The following is a 23744-nucleotide window of genomic DNA, read 5'->3' as shown; positions in this document are numbered from 1 at the left end:
TTAGACGCCTACAATGTTTTTAGGCCTCTTATTACGTCACATGCATCACTCTCATATTCTAATAGTGCAGCTGTTGTTTGAGTAGAGTACCGACTGCTTTCCCTTTTCACTGTGAATTACAGAAATATAGATTTAGCAGTTATGAGGCTGTGAAACACTTTGGACCTCCTTCCTGTCTCCTCCCCCACCAGAGGGCCCTCAGCCAGCGGCTTACTTAAACACAGTAAGAAACATGGGAAATGTCCCATTTCTATAGATATGATTGGTAATTTTTTAAAATAAATGTTAACACACACACCCACACAAATAAATAAACTTCCATATGGTCTTTACATGTTTTTAATTTACCAACAGAACTTTACAGACTCTCCTTAGTACAACTGGACTTCTCCTCACAGAGTGGACTGAGCCTCCGGTGAGCTGCTCATCCGCTCGCCACCACCTGGAATGGGTAGTGCTGCGGGAACTCGTGGACCACTTTCAGGGCTTCGGCGTAGAGTTCTAGGTCTGTGGGATGAGACGGAAAACACTTCAGAACCTCCGCGGACGGCCCGGGTCCCCGGACGGAGTAAGAAAGCAGAACCTACCGAAGGGCACGCCCCGGTCCTCCCGCAGCAGGTTGTACGTGACGGCCATTATCGCTCCTTTGTTGGACACCGTGCCGACGACCTCCACGATGCCGCTCAGCTCTTCTTCAAGCTGGGGGAAGAGAACACTCATCATATTAGACCACTATGAATATGTTAAAAGATAGAGTAATACTACTTATGTAACGTAGTACTAAAACCTATTATTTTAATACTATGATTATGTTAAAAGATGGAGTAATAGTATGACTGTAATGTAGTACTCATTGCATATTCTTTTAATATTATTATAATAATAATAATTATTATGTTAACAGATTGAGTAATAGTATGAATAACATGTAGTACTAAAGGCATATTATTTTAACATTATTATGTTAAAATATGGAGTAATAGTACTAATGTAATGCAGTCCTAAAAGCATATTGTAATATTATTATTATGTTGAAAGATGGAGTAATAGGACTAATGTAATGTAGTACCAAACGCAGATCATTTTAAAATACAGTGGAGTAAGAACGTTTTATAATATATACCGTTTACCTTTTTAATATTAAAAAAACAGTAGCTGTTACTGTGGCTTTCTGACAAGCTATCCATGACGTCAGAGATGGTGCGTTTGAGTCCCCTACAGAAACTGGTTTATTAAATTATTGGAAAATCATTTCAGGTTTAAGAAGTTTACGTCATAAAGTAGTCAAATAACGACACTTAGCAGCCACGTAACGAAGCTTCGTGACCGGGTTCAGGAAGTGAGTCGTACTCACAGGGTCGTTCAGCTCAACCGTTGCTATCTTTCCTTCTCCATCCGCCACCGTGAAGGATTTCCCCGACGGGTGAACCTGTCGGAGCGGGAGAAGCGCTCTGTGTTTAGCCGGTTAGCTAGCAGTTCAGATAGCATGACGGCTCCGGCTGGACTCACCTTCTCCACGCGCCCGACGAAGCAGACCGGTCTGCTGATGTACTGCGACAGCATCGCGCAGGTCACTCGAGTTTTGGGGAGCTCCAGGATTCCTGCCATCTTCACGAGTTTTCTGGTACGGAAGTCTTCACAGAACAGTATCGCGCGGGAAATATAATTAGTTGACTCCTTTTTACGTAACACACAAGCTCACGCGAGCGGGGTTTCGCCATCCACGTTGAAAAGCCACTGGGTTTGTAATTACGGCAGACCCAGGGGTAGAAATCTAACGCCTCCATCTTTGTGCTCTGACATTGTGTTCCCCGGAAACAAACCCCAAGAGTTCTGTTCCATGTTCCCCACAGCGTCGCTTGTGTCGGAACTGTCGGCAGCGTTATAGTTTCTACACGAACACGGACCGTGTCATGGTCAGTGACGTCAGCGCCACAACATAACACGGACGAGGTTTCACGGTTAAAGTACGGACGGAAAAAAAAAATCAGGTTATAACGTTGTGGTTTATAAAAGCTAGCGGGCCGTGCTGACCCGACAGGGACCAAAAGAAACCGAACGTACGAAACTAAAACACGAGCGAACTATGAACCGAAGTATTGTCCGCCTCTGAAAGTCAAGACGACAAGACAAACACCAGGTAAGAGCGTCCTTTCATTTAGATACAATACAGTATTACTGTCCCTTTTTCTGTGGCGCGAGTTCGCTAAAAGCATCTCAGAAAGTGCTGGCAGAAAGTTGAATGTAAATATAATCATAGCTCAGCTGTCTCTCTTCCCAACTATCCAAATGGCACCTGAAGTCGATGACGTAATGCCTCCTCTCACGATGTCTTCCTTTAACAGAAGGGCATCATGTTGAGCTTCCTTGGACTCCGGAAAGACTCCAAGAAGGCAACCCCAGAGAAGGAAGCGGATGGAGGCTTTGTTATCGTGGGTGAGAAACGCACTCTAATCTAATCTCATGTAACATAGTCTAGATTACTGTGTATGTCTTTTCAAATGTTCTATACAATGACATCACCAAACAACAGGCATGGTGGGAAGTGTAGTCATCGGTCTTGACGTGGCTCCTCCTGCCCGAGCACAGCGATGCCTTTAAGGCGCTGTGAGAGTGACGGCGTGTTGAATGGAGTTCGGTGTGATGACGCGTTCACTGACTCATGAAGATCTTTAATGATGCAAAACCTGTCTCGGAAGTGGGCGTGGCCACAGCCTCTCAACCCTCCTCGGATACAAGATTTAGTTATTGTTGTAATATTATTTTTTTCCCGATTTATTTTCCTAACATTAGACGTTAACATATCTAGCCGCTCGATGTTTACACGGCAAACAGCAGTGTAAACATCGAGTGGCGGCGACACCCATGTGACACCCATGTGACACAGATACAGGGAATGACTCGGTGCCCCTGGCTCAATTTTATCGGAACTTACGGTCCCCTTATTTACATCTAGTGGTCCTCATCACAGTATGGAGATCTTGAGATTCCATCATATATATATATATATATCATAGCACCACTCATCACATGTGATACTTGGGTCACATGACCACCACTGAGCTGTCCCCATCATCACTGTGCATGCTCTCGTCGTAGAGATGTATTTATAAAGGACGACCCCTGAAATCGAATGTGATTAGCAGCTTGTTCAGAATAGCCTCCTCATTGCGCAACAACGAATGTGAACAGAAGACAACTCATTTCAGACGTGTCTGCAGGATGATGCAACAAGGAGGCGGGAGTACAAACAGAATACAACAAGTAGGTCAAACTCTACGAATATGTCTTTCTGAATATGATTCAGAGATATGAACAGAGTCCATTATGGATGGCGCTTCTCGTGGAAAGGACGGCTGCAAATAACTTATTTTGACTTGAAATGAATCTGCTGTCGTTTCCCAATGAATCGGTTTGGTTTATTGAATGTGAGCTCATTTATTTAAGATGTTAAGAGGATTAGTGTCGCTCGTTTTGATTTCCTGCTGTTTTGCCAAAGAGGACGGGTCTATCTGGAGCCGCGTGATGCGTCAGGACCATTAAAGGGACAGTACGTAGGACTGGAGAGGCAGTCAAACAGACCGGAGCAATGCACTGCTGTCCATGTTTTTTACCTTCGCAGAATGCGGACGGTAATGTTTTGATCGCTGTGTTTTTTTATAAATGTGTGTGTGTTTGTGTGTTATTCGCATAACTCAAAAAGTATTAAACCGAATCGCATGAAATTTGGTGGGATGATTGGTTATTAACCGGGGACCATTTGATACGATTTTGGGATCCATCGGGTCAAGGTCATGAACATGTCCAAATCTTCTTTGAATCGCATGACATTTGGTGGGATGATTGGTTATTATCCGGGGACCATTTGATTAGATATTGGGATCGATTGGGTCAAAGATCAAGGTCAACATCTTCTTTTTACCATAACGCGGTCAATTTTTATCCAATTGGCATGCAACTAATGCCAAAATGTGGCTGCGGCGAAGGTATGCGCTCTACCGAGTGCCCGTTCTTGTTTGTATGCGTGCGTGCGTGTTATTCGCCTTTGTGTCGCTTTACCTTTCGTTGCTTTGGGCTGGTGAATTTCTTTAAATATTTACATTTTTTTAAACAAAATAATTTATTGAGTAATAGCAAAAATGAAATGCAGATTATTAAAAATAATATTTGCTTGTATGTATGATCATAGCAAACAACACCTTTCATTGTGCATGTCGGCACTTGACTGTCATTTCAGGACAGGCTGCAACAATGTGAACCTGTCCTCTCATGACGGTGTGTAGAATTCAGTGCGCTCTAGTGGTGGCTCATGTTACTGCAGCCTGGCCTTCAGGTAAACTGAAACATGAAAGACGAGCTGGAGCTAGTTTGTCCCTTCTGGGCCTCTGTAGAAACATGATGCACTCCATGAAGATGACGGGTTTCCTATGGAGGCATAAACGACTTAATCTAAGCTCATAGAAACACATCGATTCTCAGTTTCAGGTGATTATACAAGTAAGAAGATATATATATACACATACACTACCGTTCAAAAGTTTGAGACAATTTCGTGTCTTCCATGAAAACTCACTTTTATTAATCAAATGAATTGAAAATTGAATAGAAAATATAGTCAAGACATTGACAAGGTTAGAAATAATGATTAATATTTGAAGTATTAATTTTGTTCTTCAAGCTCAAAGGAAGGCCAGTTGTATAGCTTATATCACCAGCATAACTGTTTTCAGCTGTGCTAACATAATTGCACAAGGGTTTTCTAATCAGACATTAGTCTTCTAAGGCGATTATCAAACACAATGTACCATTAGAACACTGGAGTGATAGTTGATGGAAATGGGCCTCTATACACCTCTGGAGATATTTCATTAGAAACCAGACGTTTCCACCTAGAATAGTCATTTACCACATTAACAATGTATAGTGTGTATTTTTGATTAATGTTATCTTTATTGAAAAAACAGTGCTTTTCTTTGAAAAATAAAGACACTTCTAAGTGACCCCAAACTTTTGAACGGTAGTGTATATATATATATATACAAACACAAATATATATATACATATGTATATATATATAAACACATAAGTGTATGTATATACACACACATATATATATATGTATATATATAAACACATATACACTACCGTTCAAAAGTTTGGGATCAATTAGAAATGTCCTTATTTTTCAAAGAAAAGCATTGTTTTTTTCAATGAAGATAACATTAAATCAATCAGAAATACCTCGCTGGCACTGTATATGTAGGAGCCTCTTTGAAAACACAGCTCTGTGTGAAGTTTTGTCTTTAAAAAGAAGGAAACAACTTTTAATCGCGATTCATTAATCGCAATTTCAAAATGTGCGAGTAATTAGTTAATTTTTTTTAATCGATTGACAGCCTTAGTATATATATATATATATATATTGCTGTTGGGGATCTGGTGGTTGATGACATCATCTATGGGCACACAAGAGGGCTTTGGGGCTCGTTGAGTCCCAGAGGAAAACCTCCTGCACACTCAGCTGAGACGATGACATCACTCTGGACAGAGTCAGGTTGGCCCTGAGGAGGAGGAGGAGGAGGAGGCATTAACTCTTCACTCACACATCCACTGACTCGGTGTTTCAGCCTCTAGACCAGAGGGATCTGATGTATTGTCTCCATGACAGCATCTCCAAACCAAATGAGGAGTCATTGTTCTGGTTTCTGCCACTTTGAATGTAACCCAATAAACAAACGAGCCAAGCGGACCCGGGTAGCTAACGTCTTGCATCGATACAGCGCTGCTGTTGGTCGGTGCTTTCTGTTGATATTGTTATGACTGTACATTTAGTGGTGGAGGTCTTTATAGCAGGCGGCCATGATCTACCCATTGCACCTTCAGTGAATAACGTTGACGACTGACTGTCTGCCCCCGTCCCGCTGCAGGAGAGCCGCCGGCGGAGCAGAGGAGGACGACGCAGAGCGGCAACATCGCGCAGCCGTCCACCAACGTCATCGTGCAGCCGTTCAGGGTGAGCGTGGGGAGGCTTTCAGATTCAAATAATAAAATGATGATCAGATTCGTGTGTAGAAGAAGATGAGCGTCGGTTTTCACCTAAACGTCTCTAGATTCACTGCAGCGTGAATGTTCCTGGTGGATTGGAGCCGGATAATAACATTCAACCAACCATAAAGACATGCAGGAACGTAGGACCAAAAGGACGTCTGTTTACATCGTCGCTCCAAACATCCCGATCATTCCCAGCTGGAGCGTCTTTATTTGGTGCTTTGCTTCAGAGAAGCTGATCTGGTCCCAAGGGAAATCTCTTAATAAGCATTTCCTGTAACATCTCCTCTGCATTTAGTCTCCTCACATTTGCCTCTAATTACACGACAGAGCACAATAACAACATCTTAAATCTGCCACTCTGGAGGACTCTCTCTCCTCTGAAGGCCGGTCTTTGAAACAGGCGAGGGGGATGCAGCGAAGGTCAGATGGTAGACATTGAACCCAGGACATTGCTGCCCATTGGCTCCACTCCACTGCCATAGTCCATGATGGAGGGCACTAAGTGTCAGTAACCTCCTTCCCTCGGGGGCTTGGAGACCTCACACCTCGGTGTTGACTCCGTTCAGGGCGTAAGTCTCCACAGTGGAATGAACACAGAAAGTCTGTGGCCATGGGAAAGCACCTCCACGTGCTCCATTGCAGTCTTTAATGTCACGACGCCACTGAGGCGTGGGTTTGAATTGGGACCAGCATGTTGGAATGTGCAAAACAAGAAATGAACTAGAACATGACTGAGGACAGAATACCACGCTCCAAGGGAGGCTTGTGTCACCATAACCCGAGGGACCGCCATTACTATTATTACTATTTTGCATCAATTCCATTCCCTTATCCAAACCGCTTATCCTTCTCTAAAGACATTGGGCGAAGGCAGGGTCGCCAGTCCATCGCAGGGAACTCAGAGACAGACAACCATTCAATTAAGTTCAATTCAGTTCAGTTTATTTGTATTGCCCATTTTCACAAATTAGAAATTTGCCTCAGAGGGCTTTACAATCTATTCAGTTTAAATTCAGTTTATTTGTATAGCCCAATTTCACAAATTACAAATTTGTCTCGGAGTGCTTTACAATCTGTACACATAGACATCCCTGCCCCAAACCAAACACGGACCAGGAAAAAAAAAAAAAATACCCTTCAGGGAAAAAAAGGAAGAAACCTGGAGGAGAGCAACAGAGGAGGATCCCTCTCCAGGATGGACAGATGCAATAGATGTAATGTGTACAGAAGGACATCTGTACATATAGACATCCCTGACCTTTGACCTCACATTGGATCAGGAAAAACTCCCAAACAACCCTTCAGGGGGAAAACAAGGGAAGAAACCTTCAGGAGAGAACAGAGGAGGATCCCTCTCCAGGATGGACAGAACAATAGATGTCATGTGACCAGAAGGAATCATTACACACAAATAAAAACACAATCAATGAATATGACAGTGTATGAATAGTTGGTAGTCGGCATGGACCACGATCCAGACCTCCTGTAGAGAAGAGTGGGCGGAGTCTCAACAGGGCCATGGTGTAGTTGAGACTCCGCCCACTTCTCGCATTCACAACTACGGGCAATTTAGAGTTCAACTAACCTGCGTGTCTTTGAACTGTGGGAGGAAGCCGGAGAAGGACCGCCCAGACCGGGAATTGAACCCGTGGCCCTCTGGCTGTGAGGCGACAGTGCTAGCCACTACACCACCATGCAGCCCTATTTTGCACCAATAGTCAACGGAAAATGTCGTCGATATCGAAGTGTTTGGTCAAAGATGTCTCGACGTTTGATTGACGTCCAGCTCTATTTAAGCATTGCGGTGATGAACCACAATGCAACGCACAGAGGCCACCTGGGGGTTCGTGGGGTTGTCGAAGGTCTCCTAAGGATCGCATGAGATGTTTGTGAGGATGTTGAGTTGAGGACGAAGCCGTCTCTAGAGTCGTTGTGACAAGACGAGGAGCAGAAGTGCTTCTGAAGGTAACGCCTCCGTGTGTCCTGTCCCCTCACAGCCGCCCTATCCAGCTCCACCCGCCGGCACAACTCACCCGGCGCCGCCGCCGCCGACCGCCGTGGCGCCGGTCGCCGAGGCTCTCCCGGACCTCCTCGGGGACGTCCCCTTCACGCTGGCGCCCCACGTCCTGGCCGTGCAGGCGGCGCTGCCCCTCATGCCCGACGTGCTGCTGTCCCGGGACGGGAACTACAACCTGGCGAGCTTCCAGTACGACTTCACTTTGGAGAACTCCGTGGTTCACAGCGCCTAGTCGGTCGGTCCCGGAGTCGGCGCTCTAGGGAACTCTGTCTGGCGTTGGGTATTTGGGAGGTTCTGGCTGCGGCCCGCTGAACAAGTGGATGTGATTCTCTAGCATTAGGAACAAGTAGAAGCTGACGTGAGACATCAAACAGGTGGTAGAACTGTCGTAGACTCGTATCCATGTTCATTGAACTCCAGACGATGCATTGGAACGGGAGCTGGCCGTGCAGCCCGCGACGGGAGAACCTCTAGAGACCCGGGTATATGCCGGTTCCTCGTCGCGTGGCTCTCCGTTGGGCCGGCCGGTGACTTCCTGTCCGATACAAGCTGCGGTCTGAAGGGATGGGACCTCCTTGTCCAGTTCCTCTGCAGACGACACAATGTCCTCTGGCTCTTACTTTGGGTTTATAGCCGTTCCGAAGACCTTCGCACTCATCACGGAACTTTTCTGAAATCTGGAAACATTGCGACAAAAAAAATAAAAAAGCCCAAAATGATATTATCTGAAGACAAGTACCGTGAGTACGGAAGGTCCAATGAACCGTGGTGGATGTTCGGGGTTCTAATGCTACCGCTCGCCTCTTCCGATACGTCGGCCTGACCCGGTGACCTTGTTGGCGACCCAGACAGGTGTTACGGCTCACGCTCGGGTTCATGTTTGCTTATTTTCACATTTTATTCAACCTTTCCCTCCTAACTCTTCCGGTCTTCGTGGGTCTCTAGCTGTTGGGCTCCAGTTCTGTTGGTGGGTCTTGAAGACCCGGGTGCGAGCCGGGTTCAGGTCGCAGCTTTACGTCTCCTGCCTCAGTTTTGCCCGATCTCAGCAAATACCTTTGAGAGTACAGTGTGTTTATCACGGATATGAATGGTGGCCAGAACCACAAGAACCCGGTTCTCTAAATTGTAAATAGTACTTTCAGTGACGGTTGATATTAGAAGTTTAGTAGTCCGACAACACATATCATTCATCATGGATGGACTATACAGCATCACCACTTTTACTAACCCCAGCTCTTGTGTGATATTTCGACATGGTTCATGTTGCTCCCTGGATTTGGCCTTCCAGCGTAATCTACTGCCAGCTTTTTGTTTATTGTGTTCTTTGTTTTGTCTTCCTCTGTTTACAACACACACACAGACAGACACACATATATACGTCCCACTACCCGTTTTACTTGCCATGCCAGCATGTCCTGTGCTCTGTCTAGAAGAGAGGAAGCTGACTGTTGTTTACAGGTAAACCATGAATGCGGTCGATGAGGACGCTCTGAACCGAGCGGCCCGGTTCTCCTCACTGCTGCTCTGACTGCTGAGGCTTTTATTGTGAAACATCTGCTCACTGATAGTTGCATCACATCAAAAAGAAGGAAAAACAAAAAAAGCAGTGGAGGAGATTGAAGATGATTGTATGAAACTAGTGTAAGTTAAAATCCTGTAGTTTGCTCGATTGTCTCCGTTACCAGGGTGATTTTGGTTTTGATTTATTTTGCAAATAGCTCTAGAAATATACATAATTTCTGCTGGGAAGAGGAAACGCATTTGCATAGACCCGAGTGTACCCAGTAATTTACCAAATACTGTATTTGTACCTCTTGATTGTTTGTACAGACAAATTTTGGTCCTATCGAACCGGTTGTGCCTTTTTAATATACAGTATTTTAGAAGTAAGCGTTCAGACACCTGTTAACTAAGATTGTCCTCCTAAACCATGTTATTATCAAAGTGCACATCTGTTGGCATTTACAAATAAAGTTTAAGAGCATTGTCTAATTTGTGACTATCTCTGCGTATAAGCTGTGTGCATATATACATATACAAATGTCAATGTATATAAATGTCAACGTATATAAATTATAAATATATTTAAATATAAATTCTAAAAATATATCTACATAAAAACATATATAAAAAATATTTACATACAGTATATTTATATTAGATTAGATTCAACTTTATTGTCATTACACATGTACAAGTACAGAGCAACGAAATGCATATAAATATGTAAACATATATATGTATGTATATACATATATATATGTGTGTATGTATATATATTATTAATATATTATATTAATATATAGAATATATATATATTCTATATATATATAGACACACACACGCACGTCTGTGTGTGCATGTGCGTATTGACATGTCCAGCAGGAAGTCGTCCAGCACCAATCTGAAGGCCCTCGTGCTGACGGGCCCCCCGTGGTCCAGCCTCTCGGGTTTGTTGTGTCTGCTGCAGACTGAATAGTTGAAGCGTTGTACGGCGGTAACAACAAAGCTTCAGGCGTCACCTGCGTCCACAGGACGAGCGCGAGCTCTGTGACGTGTTGGCTCCTTAGCGGCAGTCCTCCTCGCCCACAGTGCAATGTAAAGTGTTTTGAACTGGACGACATGCATTAACTTCAGGGTCTACGCAGCTAGATGTTGGTTCGCGTGTCGCAGGAGAACATGACCTGACGTTAGTTTAGAGCCGATAACCAGCCGCACTCCCCCCCGCGCGCCCACTGACCGCGGCAGGTCATGTCCTCCCCCCCGGCCAGCCCGTGCCAGCAGCGGGTTAAACCACGCAGCGGCTCCGGTTGCAGCCGCCTCTCCGCGCCGCGCTGCAGCTCTTCCGTGGAGCCCCGCGCAGCCCATCCCGCCGCGCTTCCTGCTCCGCGTCAGTAGCTGCCGCGAGCCACGCAAGGAGCGACGACGTCCCGGGTGGAAGCGGCTCGGACAGCAGGCTGGTTCCCCAGGCAGAGACGTTCTCCACCGGACAGCAGGAGCTCACCTCCCCGCTCTCGTTTCCAAAGGTATTTCAGTTCACCTGGCGCTGCCGCCGGCCTCGTCCAGGTAGCGCGGTGCTAACGGCTCCGTCGCCCCGAACTAGCTTAGAAAAAATGACATCCGGGGCTTTCGGCGATGAATCGACCTGACTGTTGAGATTAAAAACCAGAACCAAGAGTGATTTAAAACAAACAATGGCCGCTCGTGTGTTCGGCCTGTGCTTCATTTACTATCTAAAATGTAATTTAAATAAAATGTCATCTTTAACCGCCAACCCTGTCGTTCGCCATTAGGCGCCACGTTGTGTTTTGGTGAGAGAAGTGAGTGGAAGTGGTCGGCCAAGCAGCGGCGAAATATAACATTTAAATTAAAACGAGCGCACTTTTAGACATTATATATGCACCGAATTGTAAAGCGGACAGCCGTCATTCAGGCGGGGACTAAGTCATTATAACATTACTGATAATACTTTCCTAATTAGCCCGACGACCTATAAATGTAAGTTTCCGAGCGGCTCTCCGTTACTACGACGTCACCCTCCTCATCGGGGCTAGGCTAGCTGGGCTAGCGCTCTAATTGGGTCACTCCGCCCTGGAGGTCTGTGACGTCACACACCGAGACGCTGCTCGCTGCACCCGAGAGACACGACCAACACGTCCACGTTATGATCCGTCATTATACGACCACATCGCAGCGTCGTCCGTTTTCTAACGTCACACATTCATGTGCTGGTTTTTGCATTACAGTGCCCCCCCCCCCTCACTACGATGAGGTAAACACATGATGATGGTGATGATGATGATACAGGGCTCACTGGTCTACATGACACAGAGGATTGGACGTGTTTTCCAATATGAGCACATGAAGCTTCTTATGAAGCCTGCACACTCGGCTGGTTATCCACCATTAGTCTGGGACTATGTGCTCTATGGCAACATCGGGGCCTCGCTCTCTGAGACGTAACATAAACAGCCCTCGGGGCGAGCAGGCAGCGGAATACTTTGACGCCGACATGACCAAACGAGAACATATCGCCGTCTGCAGAGAGGAATGCAATGCCGTTGCATACGCACACCGTTATTTAACCCAGCCAACGTGTAATCATCGGTCGTCACGGCGCCGCCACCTTCACGACGCGAGTCACCAGCTCCAATGTGATGGATTTGCTCTGGGTGGAGGTCTTACGTGGGGAGCAGTGATGTGTTTAGGGGCCAATCTGGTTGGGGGCGAGGTGGGGCGTGACTTTAAGCCAGGGTGCCACTGAGCATGGCGTTCTAGACACCTGCCAACAACCAGTGAGCACATACAGGGATGACTTATGGAGGAATGCTTGTGCCATCGCCGTGGGTTACCGAGAGATGAGCTCACACCATTTCCTCATTTCATGCTCCCGAACATTTGAGTCTATTGCGATATCCTCGTGGTCATTAGTCACTTTGGGCATTTTAAACGGGGCAATACAAAATGTGCAGTTGCAATCAGCAATATATTCATACAGTGTCTCCCACCGGGTCTTTTGAGACCGGGCTGGGTGGGCGGGCCCTGGGCCTTCTAGAGGGGTCCAAGAAGGTTTTGTGCATTTTAAAGTTAAAGGGACGGGTTACGCGCCTCTCAGCGGGTCGCCTCAGTTGATAGTCGTGCCGGGAGCACGGGGTCATGTGACGTCCCTCCTCACAGAGAGAAGGGTGTGCAGAGGCTCCGTAAAGCTTCGTCAGGAGCCCTGAGCCGTCTCCACCCGGGCCGTCCCAACCTAGAGCGACCACGTCGTACCGTAACAGGGATTAGGCAAAGACCGGGAATATGGGCTTTTCATTAGGTCGACAAACGCACAACAAAAGTCTTACTGCTAATTTCATTTAATTACCTTACCTTCGCATCCTGCGGAAGGTAATGTTTTGATCGCTGTGTATTTATTTGTATGTGTGCGTGTTTGTGTGTTATTCGCATAACTCAAAAAGTATTAAACCGACTCGCATGAAATTTGGTGGGATGATTGGTTATTATCCGGGGACCATTTGATTAGTTTTTGGGATCTATCGGGGTCAAGGTCAAGAAAAGGTCAACATCTTCTTTTTACCATAGCGCGGTCAATTTGTATCCAATTGGCATGCAACTAATGCCAACATGTTCATAATTCAATGCCCAATCTTGTGATATATGACATGTCATAATGACGGCATTACATACAGTCCAAATTGTATCAAGTACCACTACATGGTTTTCTTTCTAAATCAATAAATCCAGGCTGATGTCCATACATAATTCTTTGGTGATGTTTACCACAATATCCGGTATCAAGTTACATCAATTTACAGTTCCCCACACTCTCATGCCAAGTACCAAAAAAGTGGCTGCGGCGAAGGTATGCGCTCTACCGAGTGCCCGTTCTAGTTTATTTATTTATTTGTAAAGGGACCGTACACAATTCCAGCTGTGGTCCCTGTGGCCAGATGTTACAGCCTTCACTAAAGGAGAGAGAGGTTAACACTGTAACATCGTAAAAAAGCAATAAACATACAGGTTATGATAAAATTCTTGCCTCTTCATAAAAATAAAAAAAACAGACATAAAAACAATAATTATTTACACAATCAGTGAGGAGGGAGTCACAGTTCATGCTCACACATCTGACTGGTAAAAAGCCAGTTCTTCAGGCCGTGTTTTTAAGAGTAAAAAGTTCTGCTAGTGAGTATATTCAGAGGAGGGCGTTCCAGAGCTGTCCTGCTTTCACTGGAAATGCAGACTGACTAAAAGAACTCCTCCTAAATGGGATGACAAATGTTGTTTGTCTGCTGCATGTCAACTTCTCGTCGATTATACGTCCGATGTTGTTTACAGATTCATTAGCTGCCCTCGAGTGGCCAAAACAATGAGTTCATGCCGCTTTCAACATTGAGTGTTCGATGACAAAAGACCCAAGTTAAAGTCCACTCTCAGAATTTAATTTTTTTACTAAAACAGAAGTGAAAATGGGCAACGAAAGGTATGCTTAGTCTAAAATGTCATTACTCTGAATAAATATGTAGAAGAAGATGTAAGGCTCTCAGGAAGACTGACACGAGGCTCGTGGAGAGTGGAGTCCAGCCAAAGGCCAACGCAGCTGATTGTGATTTGACTAAATAGCACCTCTTAAGCTCGAGGAGCCAATCGGAGAAGCTTCCTGCTCTGGTCTTTGTTGGAGTTACTTTCCCTTGGAATCTCTGATGGACATTTCCCCCCGATGTTTTTCAGGTTTTATAGACTAAATTTTTGATCTAGAAAGTAATCTGCAGATCATTAGCCCTGTTTCTGTGTCTACATGTACACAAATTGAACTTGAAGCTGTGTTATTTAATTTGCCTGGTTCTATGGAGGCTGCAATTTATTGTGTCGTGACATTTCCGCCGTTATGACCAGACTTTTTCTCGGTGATGCTAATGTCGTGATATCGCCATCCAGACCCAGACATTCATTGTGCAGGCGTGAGAACCAGAGAACGGTATCGTCACACGGCCTGACATACAGTGACACGTTCTGAACATGGACATGAGAGGCCGAGGCTGTGAACCGGCCCTTTAAATAGACCCCTCTGAATAATGCATGCGCCCCCTGGTGGGGTGGTGTCTCTGCGGTCTGAGATGGTCAGAGGACTAAATGTCCGGCTGGATGACCTCGTTATCCCGCGAAGGATTTCAGCATCAACCAAAATGTGGGAACGAACTCCCAGAGTCCAGAGATGTTGTTTTCTGTAATCTGCACAGAATGATGTCACCAGCTTGTTTCTCTGAAATTACATTTCACAGGAAATCCAGTTGCATTGCCAAACCCCCAAAGGGCTGTTGACATGTCATTGAAAGTTGCTCAAAACTAAATCTGACAACAGAAACCCAGACGGCTGCATTGGGGAAATGTGCAGGTTCCTTTGACATGTCTGGAGCTCAGCGTCCGGTCCCACTCACAATGCACGTCAATAGTGGTGCAACCGATCATGAAACCCACGCATCGGATCAGCACAAGAGAAGAAAGGGAGCAGATCGAACTTTTAGATCCCCGATCACGTTGTTTTATCACCAACACTAATTGCTCATCTTTATTTTTTGATTATATATTTTTCCCACCGTCCCACAACTAATTTCCACCACTCTGAAGTAAGTATAACGCCTCAAACGTGTTAACATTTTATGTTATCCATTTCCTTTGCGATTGTCTCTTTTGGATTTTCTCTCCATTAAAACACACTTAACATTTGAAATAAAGGATTTTTATTGATTCAAACTAATCTCGTCATTCGGAGTTTTAATTCTGCTGCTTTTATGCTGTGAAAACATCTTCAAACTCCTGGATTCATTAATCTTTTCTCACCACCAACTTCACGTTATATTTGAACACACCATAATGTTATTATAAATAGGACGTTTTTTTGACTGTTATAGTTTAAAAAAATGGTCCGCCAGGTAGTAATGGGCGGTTATTTCTTTGCGGACGACTAAGCTAAGATAGCTAATTTGAGCTAACATCAATTGGCATATATATATATATAATAATGCCTTGTAATCAATTAGAAGTTACATTTTCCTCTCAAAATGCACAAGATTCAAGCATTTAAATTGAAAATAAAGTCGACAACATTTCGGCTGAGTTTTCCTGCATCATGCCCGATTAGAAACTTGTAATTAAAATAACTGCGATATATATATATACACATAACATGAGTGTAACTCTCGTCTAACCCGTAACCATGACACCGATATCCTAAAAGCACCGACACAAAGCAAGATGGATGCTGACACAGCGGCGACAACATATTACAAACATGATTATCTTATAAAGATTACAAATACTTCCCTTCGTCCGAGACATTTTGGATGAACAGAGCCTGAACGCATCGTGATGTAACTGAATGGAAGCTCTGGTGCTGCCAACATTAAACACCGACTTTCTCACAATGTCTCATTGTCAGAGATTCACGACCGAAGCATTGATGCCCATCTTATAGCATATTGTTATTGGACATCTAACAACTGGCAGTAAAGCCTTGTACGACCCCCTGCTGGTTCAACTGTGTAATTACTCTGTTGTTCACCTACATTTTGGGGGTGAACTAGGTCCTTCACACCACCAGCTGGCATTCATTGCAGCGCTATGATTCGGGTTCAGAGTTTGCAATTAATGAATCTTTAAGAAGAAATAAGAACTGAACTTCTACACTAAAATACTCTACTTTTGATTTGTTGTGTATCCTATTACGTTGTACATGTTTACATCTTAATATTTACTGTTTATTGCCATGCAACAACCACCCAGCCTCATTCCTCGTGCATGCAAACATCGTCTCATATGACATGGCTCTCACACAGGCTCTGGTTTTGAGGTCGACCGGCCGGCCACGCCGGGAACATCGAGCTGACGTCTCCTCTTCTTGTCTGTGCAGTCGAGAGGACCCGATCCAGCAGGTGCTCAGCTCGGGGACCATCGGGCGACTATTCCTGGACCCTACCTCACTGGGCAGTGGCCTGGTGACCCCCGTGCGCACTACCCATCGTGTATGAAAGATAAATCCACACAGGTGAGACCGACCCGTCTTCCCTTCATGTGCTAGAGCAGCGGTTGGGAACCTCTGGCTCTTCCGGTGACGGCATAAAAAAATCTCCGCCCGCCACCCTGTAATTTTCTCTATTGTGCCAGATTACAGCAGAAGTAATGTCAGGTCCTTTTCTTAAAGACGTCTTTGTTCTTTTATTAAACTAAACGTCTGTTATTGATCGTCTCTACACAACAGCATGTCATTTCTGTCCTGAACCCCCCATAGCATCATGCAGCACCAGACATATTTAATTTATTATACCTTAAAAATACTATATGGCTCTCAATGAAATATATTTAGAAATATTTGGCTTTTATGGCTCTCCCAGTCCAAAAGGTTCCTGACCCCTGGTCTAGAGGCTGTCCCCTACAGAGAGAGAGAGACGGCAGAGGTCTTTCCTGATCACACGTCAGCTTGTTAGTGATTGTAAAGCCGTTTGCGGTCCTGATGAGGTGAGATGTTGTATCTACCGGCTGCATAGAGAATGATCTGGTGGCTTTTCCAGATGGAGATGTCCTAACTAGCATCGGCACAATTCAGGCGGAGGGTGGTACTGCAGCGCAGTCGACGACGAGGAGTTTCAAAACAAAAACCCATCAAATGAAGATGAATTCAGAGTTTGTGAGAAGCTGAACCAGGAAGTCGCTGTGGAAAGCTCCGGCTTGTGAAGAGGACTCTTTAATGAGCGGCCATTTCTGGTTAATGAGAAACACGTACAATCATTAGTTCAGCCCCCTCTTAGTTTGTTAGTCGACAAATCATTCGTTTTGATTTTTTATGCCTCTTTTTTTTTTTTCATGCATAATTAATTATTTCCACGTGTCAGTACCTCTTTAGTCAACACAAGTTTGAAAGTGGTGCTTTGACGTGTAAAATTTGCCCGACGGCGAGTTGTGAGAGCCAATCAGAGTTGAGCTGCTCCTCCGTTGGTGAATCTAACTGCTGCTCTAGTGGAGCGGAAGAGACATTCAGACTAGAGGGGAAGGTCACCGAGCTGTGTGAGCCTACGGGTGATGTCATGTATACATATATATATAAATATATGATATTAATGTTATGAACCCAAACACGAGAGCGTTACATGTTCAGATGTTTGTGGGACGTCCTCAACAAGTATGAAGCAGAACTAGTGGTGAGTTCTTCATGGTGGATGAAGGACATGATAACTGTTTCCACGGAGATAAGCCCCGCCCTCTCTAAGGCGCGAATAAACCTTAAACTTGTAGGGCGACTAAACTCACACGAGTAAAGCGCTGAACGCTTTTGGTGTGAACGCAGCGTCAGACATTCGGGGATGATTCCAGTTCAGAGGCTTCGATCCGATTAGAAAACATTTATCGATTCATCTTGATGAGGATGAGCAGCCTGTGTGTGTGTGTGTGTCATTGATAATCCATTGCTGGACTACTTAAAGGTTTTCATAACTGACTTCAGTGCGTTTAGTTTTTATCTTAAAGGCAACAACAACATCCAGATTGTCATCAATGAGAACCTCAGACCCACGTTAGGATACACATGCCACTTTTATCTGATCATATATACTTGTTTTAAAGTCCTGCTGTCTGTTTGTTGTTTACCATATGTACCTTTAGATTATTGTTATTTTAATTGTTCTATTCGATGTCAGTTTGTTGTTGCGCTCCTTTTCGTCTGATTCCTCGTACAAATACACGATTGTGTCTCCGATGTTCTCCTCAGACTCCTGGATGTTGGAGTGAGGAGACGAAGGAGAAGAGGAGCACCCAGCAGCGCTCTGCCGCCCAGCTGAAAGAGGCACGACACGCACACGCACACACACACACACACACTGGATGAATGAGTTGTGGGAGTCGGCTGCACCGAGCGGTTACTTTTGTATCCATTAATCTAAAGATGATTTTTCTTAAATTACTTGATTAACAAAATTAATTTACCCAAAACTATTAAAATATTTCCGTATTGAACAAGTTCAAAGGTCAGATGCCGGATCGGGGTCACCGTGCACGTGACGCCTGGCGAGAGACTTGTTCTCTTCTCCACGTCCTCGGTGACATCGCTGATGACGACATGGGGTTAACTTCTTTAGAGTGATCCGATCTCAGAGGCGAAGAAACCGTAGAGACGGACTTCCTGTCGCATAATCTCCTGTTTGGTGTGCGTGTCTCTGCGGCGCCCACCGAGCCGCTATCGGCTCCACCCGGCAGGGAGGTGGAGGCAGATAGCGCTATCGCACCCTCTAACTGCACACTTCCTCCCGCTGCGATTGCCGAGACGAGCCACAATTTATGTCCGGGAACAACGAGGGCCACGGCGCTGAGCTCCAGGGGCCGCAGAGGAGGAGAGGAGTCTGACCCGTCGGGGGTGTCGGTATGCGTAACCAGCACCATCACGGCCGTGTGTCAGGTGTGATGTCGTTAGTGGTCAAAGTGGGGCTGAGACCGCACACACTGCCGTGTGATGTCAGCTCCAGCAGTGTGTGTTCCTCCCTCTCTGAACACCTGAGACGTGTGGAGACGTGTCCAGGAGGTCTACCGGACATGTGGAGTGAACTTGCTAGTGAGCTGAGAGACGTTACACTCATTAACCGGTGAAGCGTGGTGGGCGCGTTGGCTAGCTAACCAGTCCAGGAGCCGGTGCTGTTCCTCCTGCAGCAGCAGCTCCTCCCTCAGGCGCTGAGACGTTCCTGACGGAGCGAAACATTTAGAGTTGTAATAAGAACGACTTTAAATGTTTCTGCCCTCCGGTTGGATTCCAGCAGATTGTGAAGCTCCGGCAGCGCAGTAAACCAGGAGGACGCCACCGCAGAGACAAGGACCGCCTGTCCCCCCAGCAGAGCAGCACCACCGCCTGCACCGCCCTCACCAGCACGACAGGCCACGCCTCCACAGCCGGCCTCTCAGGTACTGTTGTTCAGACGGGTTCACCTGAGGGCGTCTGGAAGGCCATCAGCTCGACCCTCACACACACGTGTGTCCAGCGCTTCCATCAGAGAGGTGTTCCTCATCAACGTGTGTGTGTGTGTGTGTTGCAGCAATTCTCCATGTCGGAGATGTCCAGCATCACCGTGCCAACGCCGTCCATCTCCAGGGTGCCGAGCAGCATGGAGGGCATCAACCACGAGCTGGAGAAGGTCTTCATCAAAGATGACGGGGAGAAGGAGGAGCTTACGGTGGGGCGCCGCTTCCTCCTCAAGTCATGCCCACATGCCGGAGTCACTTTGAACTGTATTCTGCCCCCCCCCCCCCCCCGTAGTCCCTGGAGGTCCCCGATGGCCGGCGGGCGCCCTTCCCCCCCCAGCAGCGCAGCAGCAGCACCCGCAGCATGGACACCCAGACGCCCTGCTCCAGCCTGTCGCCCTGCCCCTCCCCCGCATGCCTGCCGGGGTCACATGACGGCAGCCCGTACTCCACGGAGGACCAGCTGTACGACCGGGACAAAGGTAGAGAGGAGGGGAGGTGGGCCGCCTGTCCGTTCAGGTCTAAAGATCAAAGACTGTAGATCGTTTACAATACAGATGTTGCTCTGGTTTGGTATTGAGAGCTCAGAGCGTCTTATTTATGGCCTTTAGGACTTTGACACGTTAAATATAGAATGGCCTCTAATGAGGAGTCAGGCTTATCACGGTGTAGAAGAAGAGTGATGTCATCTCAAGCACTTCCTGTAGAGACAGTCCACGCCAGTAGAGCGGTGGCCAGGTGCTGTAGTGGCTCCTGACGGTGTTCCCACGCTGTGGTAGTCCCTGACGGTGTTGTTCCTGACGGTGTTCCCACGCCGTGGTAGTTCCTGACGGTGTTGTCCCTGACGGTGTTGTCCCTGACGGTGTTCCCTCTCTGTCCCCAGACGGTGGCAGCAGCTCTCCGCTGCCTAAGTTTGCCTCCTCGCCCAAACCCAACAACAGTTACATGTTCAAGAGGGAGCCGCCTGAGGGCTGCGAGAAGATCAAAGCTTTTGAGGAGATGAGGTACAGACCACCTGAAGCACCCCCCCCCCCTTCATCCCCCCCCCCACCTGACCTCCCTGCCTGTGTTCCTCCAGCAGCTCCAGGCCGCCCCCCTCGGCCCCGCTGCCCCTCTTCTCCTGCCCCGACAAGAACAAGGTCAACTTCATCCCGACGGGCTCGGCGTTCTGCCCCGTCAAGCTGCCCGGCTCCCTGCAGCTCGCGGCGGCCCCGGGGCCCGACGGGGCGGCCGGCGGCGGCTCAGAGCCCCGGGGGGGGGAGGAGCCCCCCCGCTCGCCCTCAGAGACTGCAGACGACCCGGACGTCGGCTAGACCGGAGCGGAGCTGGTCTCTGGTCTGGGATTCACCACGACCGCCACCACTGACTGTCCCACCCACCCACACCCCCCTCTGCTCCGCCTCTCTCTCTCTCTCTCTGCTGCTGCCCCCCCCCCCTATTCTATGTCTGCATGACGAAACCACCACGAAGACCTCAGTGCTGAGCGGCAGGGAAAGGAGCTGCTGGTTGAAGGTGATGGAGGGAAGACACGGAGGCCCATGGCTGAGGGGGGGGGGGCATGCATTCTGAAAACTTAAATTATGTGTTGTGTTCCGTTTTCACCATTCACAGGATGAATGAGCGCTCTAAACATATTCTATATACACATGTATCTCTATGAAAAGAAAGACAAACGCTTGTTTCAAGAAAAACAGAAATCCCAGGCGCTGTGTTCGTGTTCAACAACACAGACGCTCCCCTTCAGGAGGAGGGTCACACCGTCAGGTCACACCGTCAGGTCACACTGTCAGGTCACACCCCTCTGAGAAAACAAGGAAGTAAATGCAATGAGAAAATAATTTGGGCGAAAAGAAAAGATGAAAGGCCTCAAATTGGTAGCAGCGCCTCGCTTCAGGTATCAAGAGTCTCCTCAGGTAATCTGGAATGGATGAACATGTTAATATTAGACAGTCACCCTCTTGTGTGTGTGTGTGTGTGTGTGTGTGACAATCAAACTGAAGCAGGTCTGCAGACTGGAGGAGGTAGTTGTGTGAGCGTTTCTCCTGAAGTAGACATGATGTCATCGATGAGTTGAACCTCAGGATTGAATTGAGTGGATTAGACTTAATGCAGCGATGCTGGAATCAATGTGTGAGAGAACCGTGAGCCGGACGTACCGTCATCCCACCGAGAGGTGGAACCAACGACACCACGGATAGCTCGGCCTCACCTGAAACTGGGGGACACCGCCCCCCCTTCCTGGCTCTGACTCCAGGCTTTAGAACACTAGCCTGTGAAGGGAGACGTTGGCCAATCACAGTTAAACCCGAACCCCCCACCCCTTCCCCAACTCACTAACTCTCTGTGCGTCACTGTTTCCAGCTCTGCCGCCCCCTGGTGGCCAAAAGGTCACCAGGTGTAGCTCTAAAGAATCCCGTGTGAGAGGGGAGACAGCGGTAGATAATAAAGCCTAACGCAGAACGCGTGCACAACTCTTCGCTCCAATCTGCATCCCAAACTGTTTCATAGTCCACGTTGTTTATAGACTATTAAAAACATTCCGTGAGATCTTCTGCATCCAAGACGAAGAAAAAAAATATATATATATATAGATACATATATTTATATATATATATACATATATATATATATCTCAATATATATATACATACATATATATATACGTATATATATACATAAATTTATTTATTTATATATTCATATTAGGGCTGTAAATCGATTTAAAAAACTTCGCTAATTAATCGCACATTTTGAAGTTCATTAATCGCGATTAAAAGTTTTTTTTTCTTCTAAAGACTAAATCTTCTAAATGAACGAGTAATCACTTCAGACAGCGTGTATTTCAGACACTTGTTTCATTGTATTCTTTTTTAAAGACAAAACTTCACACAGAGCTGTGTTTTCAAACTCATTTTCTCTATCGCGCCAGATTACAGCAGAAATAATGTACGGTTTCTTTCCTTAGACGTGTTTGTTCTTTTATTAAACTAAACGTCTGTTGCTGGTCGTCTCTACAGCAGCATGTCATTCTGTCTCGACGTGTCGGTCACTCTTCTATTCTCCGTCTCGTCTCGCCGCAGAGCTCCATGCCGGCGTGTCTGCGCGCGCATCGGGCGGAGCAACAAAAAAAAAAGTCCCCTTTACCTTCCGCCCCGCGTCACGACACGTCGCCCTCTGCTTCTCTGTGAATATGGAGGAGCAGACGGGAGGAAGGAGGCGGACTGCCGCGGCTTGACAACTTCAACGACACCGGAAGTAAACAAAGTTGCGTTAATTGCGTTAAAATATTTTAGTGCGTTAATCGCGGCCAAATTAATCGCATAGATTAACGCATAAACGCTGACAGCCTTAATATATATATATACATTTATTTATATATATATATCAAAATATATATATATACATACATTTATATATATAATACGTATATATATATACATACCTTTTATTTATATATATATATATATATACATACATTTATTTATTTATATATATACATATATATGCCTTTTTGGTTTCTGATAAGAGGACCCAGCGCCCGTCACCACCGAGCAGCCGGACGACGACTTCCACGTTGGTTACGGTGTCTGCGTGCCCCCCCCCCCCCCCCGTTCATATTTGTATATATGAGTGTTTTAAAGAGGCTCGGTGTCACGTGGTTTTCTGGAGGCGTTCTGCTCCTCACCCAGAGTCTCGTCTTGCATTCCTCGGGTTCTGGAGCGCGAGGGCATCACTGAGGTCAGAGGTCATCGGCCACGCGACTCTCCTCCTCCCTGCAGTGTGTTCATGCACAATGGCAATAAATAACAACAAAAACAACGCCTTCTGTCCTGGTGTGAAGTGAGAATAAACAAATACCTCCTGTACGTGAACATGATGTACACTTCACTCCTTGTTCCTTTACCTCCTTATTCCTTCACTTCTCTCCTTGTTCACTCCTTGAGTCCTACTGCTCCTCTGTCAGTACATGAGGCAGGTGGACTCTTCCTATCAGAGGTCACGTGTCTTATTCATGGTACACATCTCATAACGTGTGGTTGTTAAAGGCTGATCTGGAATCAGTCAGTTTGGGCCACTGGAGTAGAGAGCGCCCTCTAGTGGCCGCAGGGCCGCAAGACACAATCAGCTGATCAGCTTGATTTGGGCTCATGGGGGATGATATGATGAATAATCCCGG

At 46.4% G+C, this 23744-nt stretch overlaps 3 protein-coding genes across 3 annotated transcripts; 2 read left to right on the top strand and 1 right to left on the bottom strand.

The window, feature by feature from the left end:
- Positions 1-323: 323 nt before the first annotated feature.
- rpa3 (replication protein A3) lies at positions 324-1724 on the bottom strand. Its single transcript, XM_056413029.1, has 4 exons — positions 1510-1724; positions 1355-1429; positions 588-699; positions 324-507 (listed from the first exon to the last, which is right to left on the bottom strand). Exons 1-4 carry the CDS (start codon positions 1606-1608, stop codon positions 425-427), a joined length of 369 nt encoding a protein of 122 aa, XP_056269004.1. The 5' UTR covers positions 1609-1724; the 3' UTR covers positions 324-424.
- Positions 1725-1869: 145 nt separating this feature from the next.
- Positions 1870-10060, top strand: umad1 (UBAP1-MVB12-associated (UMA) domain containing 1). The gene is made up of 4 exons (XM_056412911.1): positions 1870-2140; positions 2346-2436; positions 5928-6013; positions 8049-10060. Exons 2-4 carry the CDS (start codon positions 2355-2357, stop codon positions 8298-8300), a joined length of 420 nt encoding a protein of 139 aa, XP_056268886.1. The 5' UTR covers positions 1870-2140; positions 2346-2354; the 3' UTR covers positions 8301-10060.
- Positions 10061-10442: 382 nt separating this feature from the next.
- Positions 10443-23439, top strand: glcci1a (glucocorticoid induced 1a). The gene is made up of 9 exons (XM_056420414.1): positions 10443-10518; positions 10859-11094; positions 16479-16613; positions 18330-18404; positions 19366-19508; positions 19638-19779; positions 19863-20049; positions 20451-20571; positions 20646-23439. Exons 1-9 carry the CDS (start codon positions 10443-10445, stop codon positions 20878-20880), a joined length of 1350 nt encoding a protein of 449 aa, XP_056276389.1. The 3' UTR covers positions 20881-23439.
- Positions 23440-23744: the final 305 nt, after the last annotated feature.

Source organism: Pseudoliparis swirei, chromosome 1 (assembly GCF_029220125.1).
Source record: "Pseudoliparis swirei isolate HS2019 ecotype Mariana Trench chromosome 1, NWPU_hadal_v1, whole genome shotgun sequence".
Taxonomy (NCBI): Eukaryota; Metazoa; Chordata; class Actinopteri; order Perciformes; family Liparidae; genus Pseudoliparis; species Pseudoliparis swirei.
This window is presented reverse-complemented; position numbering and strand designations above follow the sequence as displayed.

Excerpts from the sequence above, each read along its gene's own strand:
- umad1 (XM_056412911.1), top strand. The coding sequence starts at position 2,355 with ATGTTGAGCTTCCTTGGACTCCGGAAAGACTCCAAGAAGGCAACCCCA. Across the intron at positions 2,437-5,927 it reads TGGAGGCTTTGTTATCGTGG|GAGAGCCGCCGGCGGAGCAG; the intron begins GTGAGAAACGCA and ends GTCCCGCTGCAG. Across the intron at positions 6,014-8,048 it reads TCATCGTGCAGCCGTTCAGG|CCGCCCTATCCAGCTCCACC; the intron begins GTGAGCGTGGGG and ends GTCCCCTCACAG.
- rpa3 (XM_056413029.1), bottom strand. The coding sequence starts at position 1,608 with ATGGCAGGAATCCTGGAGCTCCCCAAAACTCGAGTGACCTGCGCGATG. Across the intron at positions 700-1,354 it reads CGGTTGAGCTGAACGACCCT|CTTGAAGAAGAGCTGAGCGG; the intron begins GTGAGTACGACT and ends CTCTTCCCCCAG. Across the intron at positions 508-587 it reads GGACCGGGGCGTGCCCTTCG|ACCTAGAACTCTACGCCGAA; the intron begins GTAGGTTCTGCT and ends CTCATCCCACAG.
- glcci1a (XM_056420414.1), top strand. The coding sequence starts at position 10,443 with ATGTCCAGCAGGAAGTCGTCCAGCACCAATCTGAAGGCCCTCGTGCTG. Across the intron at positions 19,509-19,637 it reads GCCTCCACAGCCGGCCTCTC|GCAGCAATTCTCCATGTCGG; the intron begins AGGTACTGTTGT and ends TGTGTGTGTGTT. Across the intron at positions 20,572-20,645 it reads AAAGCTTTTGAGGAGATGAG|CAGCTCCAGGCCGCCCCCCT; the intron begins GTACAGACCACC and ends GTGTTCCTCCAG.